Below are 5,000 nucleotides of genomic sequence, written 5' to 3' on the forward strand. Positions count from 1 at the left end.
ATGCAGATCAGATATAGAGCAGATATAGAGCAGATAGGGAGCAGATGCAGATCAGATATAGAGCAGATATAGATCAGATGCAGAGCAGATATAGAGCAGATGTAGAGCAGATATAGATCAGATGCAGAGCAGATATAGAGCAGATATAGAGCAGATGCAGAGCAGATATAGAGCAGATGTAGATCAGATGCAGATCAGATATAGAGCAGATATAGATCAGATATGGAGCAGATGCAAAGCAGATATAGAGCAGATGCAGAGCAGATATAGAACAGATATAGATCAGATATGGAGCAGATGTAGAGCAGATGCAGAGCAGATGTAATTTTAGCCTTTGTGACCATTGTATTAATAAAGAGAAACACTCACTCTCTGTCTATGACCAGGCACGTAACGTTGCCCACGGCAACCACACTCCGCATCCTCATGTCGTCTCTGAGGGAAAAGAGAACAGGGCTTTGGGTCTAGATTCATTCCATTCCAATCTTAATACACAAGGTCACTGTCAGAAAGTCATTTAAGGAACACCCTGACCCCAACCGGGGTTGTTGTTATGCCAACAGCGTTCTTCTATAATCATGTTACTACAACACCTCAGAACATCTGTCCCTGTAAACAATAAGCTTTACGATAAGCGTCTCTCTCTCTTTCTCTCTCTCTCTCTCCCTCTCTCTCTCTCTCTGTCTCTCTCTCTCTCTCTCCCTCTCTCTCCCTCTCTCTCTCTCCCTCTCTCTCCCTCTCTCCCTCTGTCTGTCTGTCTGTCTGTCTGGTTGAGGAGGTATATGAGAGAGGTTGGTCTGATATGATCCTGTTCCCAGTGGAGGCAGGTTCCGTACGCTGCCTCTGATGGCGTGTCTGTGTGGGGACCGGAACACTGATGCCCTGCTGGGCTCCTGATTGGGTGAGATTAGGATGAAAATGGTTTGCACGGCAGTGTCATTACTGACAGACACAGAGCAGACATCCTACAGAGATACTGCCAGTCAAACCCGCACGTCCACGGTGACTCGACCAGCCCACGGCAGTGCCCAGGAGAGAGACAGAGACAGACAGACAAATAGAGAGAGAGAGAGAGAGAGAGAGAGAGAGAGGGAGAGTGACAGGGAAACAGCAAGCATGATGATGGGCGAATATTCACGTTTTGGGAACTTTACTGCAGGACTCTCCAGCGGATTTCAGAAAAACCAAAAATCAGAGTGTCTTATTCAGAATCAATACAACCACACACCAACGACAGCAACAACAACAGTATCACTACTACTGTTGATAATAATGATTCCCTTTTCCTTAAATTTCAAGAAAGTCAAGAAGACATTCTACCAAGGCAAAAAACCCCCCCCCCAAAAACCTGTGAATGTAGCTTCATTTAAACTGAGTGACTGCCCCATTCATATTACAGTGGATGCTCTCGCCCCCTGGTGGTCGAGTATGGTACCTACCCTCTCAGGCCGGTCTCTCCGAAACAGTCTCCCCTAGAGAGAGTGGACAGACCAACTGGCTCCTCACTGACCGAATGCCTCTCTGTCACTCTGACCTGTGTGGGGAAGGAAGAGAGAAGGAAAGAAAGAAAGAAAGAAAGAAAGAAAGAAAGAAAGAAAGAAAGAAAGAACAGGGATATGACATTCAAATAATTTATCAGGACTCTGCAGACTCCAGGTCTGTGCTGAGGGGCTGGAGTCTGAGAAGCGGAGAGCAGCAGAGGGGAAAAGAAGCTGCTGTAATATGTTATTATAATGAGCAGTGAAGCATCTGTGTCATTATCTCTGAAAACACAATTACTACAAATAATGCCATGCATTAGAAATACTGATCTGAGATCTGAGAATGACACTGAGTTCTGTGCTTTGAGTAAGACTGCTATTGTATCCACTACAGCTACTACTGCTACAATTAATTATTAGTCAGATAAAATAATGTATGTAATTACTCTCTCTCTCTCTCACCTGCCCTCGGCTCACAATGAAGAGTGAGTCCACAGCACAGCCTGGTCGGATGATGAAATCGCTGTTGTTGTAGTGACACTAAAAGAGGAGAGGGGTGTGTGTGAGTGTGTGTGTGTGTGTAAGGAGGTGAGATAAACACAAATGTAGTTGGAAGACGGGAAGGTGGGCAATGAGAGAAAGTGAAAGAGAGAGAGAGAGAGAGAGAGAGGGAGAGGGAGAGAGAGAGAGAGAGAGAGAGAGAGAGAGAGAGAGACAGAGAGAGACAGAGAGAAAGAGACTTTTTTTTACTTTTCACGATACCTTTATTGGTACATTGGATCCAATAATCTCATTTCATCACTCACTTATGCACAAACGCAATCTGTTTGTTTGTCTAGTTATACACTTAAGTATATAAAACGTAAAAGAAATAATTTACCATATAAAATTAAGATTGTCATTTTGAAATAAGATAAAACCAGACTAAAAACACAAAAAATTTAAAACTAACTCCTCATGATTCAAAACACATAAAACACTATCTCGCCCCCAAACCTCAGAGAATTTACACAGGTCCTGAGTCATCATAAAACAGGCACGTTCAGTTCTGAGACGTGCGGCCACAAAAGCTTCCATCACGAGATTAGGACCAGTCAGTCCTGCTCCATTCATCTTATTCCTCCTCATCAACCAGATGCTTATTTTTGCTTGACCCCGTATGAAATTCAAAATACACGTTTTTTTCCCTCTTTGGTTATAACTATATTTTGTTCATCAGTTAATGCCTCTCCAAACCTTCGGCACCATACTCCCAGTACCTCAAAGAACCACTCCAAGTTTACTGCACCACAAACAAAGATGGTCAATTGTCTCCACTGCCAGACCAAAAGGGCAACCCTTCCCTACAGTGGAATCAATGTGTGCACCACATGTCTGTTAGTGGCCATGGCCCCATGTCTAATCCACCACTGAAGATCTGCTGTGTGCTTCTCGAGAGGGGGCTTGTACAGGGACCTCCAACACCTTTGTGGGGAAGACCTTGGTCCCAACAAACCTGATCACTTAACAGCACTTGATTCCACTTAATAAGTTAAAATATGTGTCGTTGACACAAGGTCCATACAAAGTCTTTTTGGATGTTCCCTCAAAAGTCCTTTGCTGTAGGGCTGTAAAAGACACTAGCGATCCCTCCCTCTCTTGATAGTTCTCCACAGCTGGAGAGATTGTTACTGGGGGAAAGGACTGTTGGTCTCTACCTCTCTGTAGCCCAGATTCACTGTCCAGCTCAAGCACCTCCCTGAATTTCACAGGTAACGCTGAGACTACCTCCTCCAGAACTTTCTGTAGGAGTCGGCCGGACCTGACACCAGGTGCTTCACTCAGGTCGGCCGCTGTCCTCCAACAACCGCCGACTCTGAGGCTCCCTGTCTTCGTCAGTGTAGCTCTCCTATAACATTGCAGGTATGGCAAACAGGTCCAGCACCCCTCGATTTAATAAACACAAATGTCTGTCGTACCCCATGTCCTCTACACACATGTCCTTTCAGGTCCTGTCGCTGTGCTGCCTGTAAGCAGAAGGCCTTTATACGGCCGTGTAAGTCAGTCTGACCTTGTCCTCCCTCCTGCGTTGGTAAATAAGGGACAGAATCCACTGTTCCGCTGACCAGAAGAACTCACTGGACATGATTATCAAATTCAGTGCTTTGGAATTTCAAAATCTCTCAGGAAACAGCAAATTTCTCACAAAGAATGAACCATGTAATAATGTAACATTAAAACACCAGTACAAGGAAAGTCTTCAAGCTGATGATAAAAATATAATCCGTAGGCACCATACGTTACCATACGAAAAACCACACGGTGATGTAAAAACTCTGAGACCCTGTTACTGACACTTTAACAGATGCACGGCCGGTCCAGCCCAGCGGCACTGACTCTCCCATCATTCACTTTGAAACATGAGTACTGTTTCACAAATTTCATTCTTCTCTCTCCATATATCAGTTCAGTTGTATTCTGTGCCTAGTCTACAGAGCACTTCTGTGGACTGTGGGTGAAGCTCTTCTCCATTTCTGTCCATGGTCAAATTTAAAGTGCAGTTCCAATCACACACCCCCCCACCCCCCCAGTATCAGGACTAGATTACTGTCATATTGTTTTAAGGCATCTTTAATTTTGCGGAAGACTCTCAGGTGGATGACACCACAGTCAGGGCCATAAACATTCACAAAAACAAAACCTACATCTTTAATATTCACCTGGACTGTTAAAACCCATTCTGGCTCCAACTCACATGATTTCATTGTGACCCTGATCATTCTTTGGACCCCTGCACTGACAACAGACCCATGACTTCAGAAATACTGCCCCTGATCCCTCCCATGACAACCTCCAGTCTCTCTCATTCTCTCTGTCACTATGTGTCTCTTGCAAAAAATATGATGTAATTATTTTTATCTTTATAAAATTACATTAACATGTCTCTCTTCTTCATATCCCTTCCTCCCATTAATATTTAAGGTTCTATCCCTTAAGAAAGAGATGAAAGAGGAGAGGGAAGACAGAAAAGGAAAAACAGAACAGAGGAAGAGAGACACCCTCGGTGATGTGGTCATTTACGCACTGTTAGCAAAGCAGGGTTTTTCCCCCTTTCTTAACTTGCTCCATATTTTCTTTCATCTGAATCTTTTCTTTTCGCTTAATTCTTCATAGGTCGCAGTTTTCCTTGATTTCGCTATTGTAGCCTCAAAGTTATCCACGTCGGGGAAAAAAAATCATAGACGTCAACAGTCTTACCATAAGGTCTCATCCAGAAAAGCTTTAGTCTCTTGTAACAAATAGAAATTGTTATCTTCTCCAAACTTGGATGCAATATCGGAAATACCGGAAAGACCATCATCACCTTCGACATCCTCGACATTATTATCAACAGTATTAACAAGTGTTTCCACAACCTCCTCAACACCGGTGGTGGCTGTCACCCCACCTTCGCCCACACACTCACTAACAAATTTCATGACCTCCGCCTTTCTCCGTCACTGACAACAGTGACCTCGTCCTCGTGCATTCTTTTCACCA

General features: G+C 44.0%; 1 protein-coding gene across 1 annotated transcript in view; it reads right to left on the reverse strand.

Moving 5' to 3' along the window:
- prkg1l (protein kinase cGMP-dependent 1, like) overlaps positions 1 to 5,000 on the reverse strand; it is a 30,167-nt gene that overhangs the window by 7,592 nt on the left and 17,575 nt on the right. The window contains exons 7-9 of the mRNA XM_030766622.1: positions 1,944 to 2,021; positions 1,440 to 1,534; positions 370 to 435 (exon numbers count right to left, since the gene is read on the reverse strand). Of these exons, the coding sequence (XP_030622482.1) occupies positions 370 to 435; positions 1,440 to 1,534; positions 1,944 to 2,021 (239 nt within the window). The remainder of the gene's footprint in view (positions 1 to 369; positions 436 to 1,439; positions 1,535 to 1,943; positions 2,022 to 5,000) is intronic.

This window comes from Chanos chanos, chromosome 1, assembly GCF_902362185.1.
Source record: "Chanos chanos chromosome 1, fChaCha1.1, whole genome shotgun sequence".
Classification (NCBI taxonomy): Eukaryota; Metazoa; Chordata; class Actinopteri; order Gonorynchiformes; family Chanidae; genus Chanos; species Chanos chanos.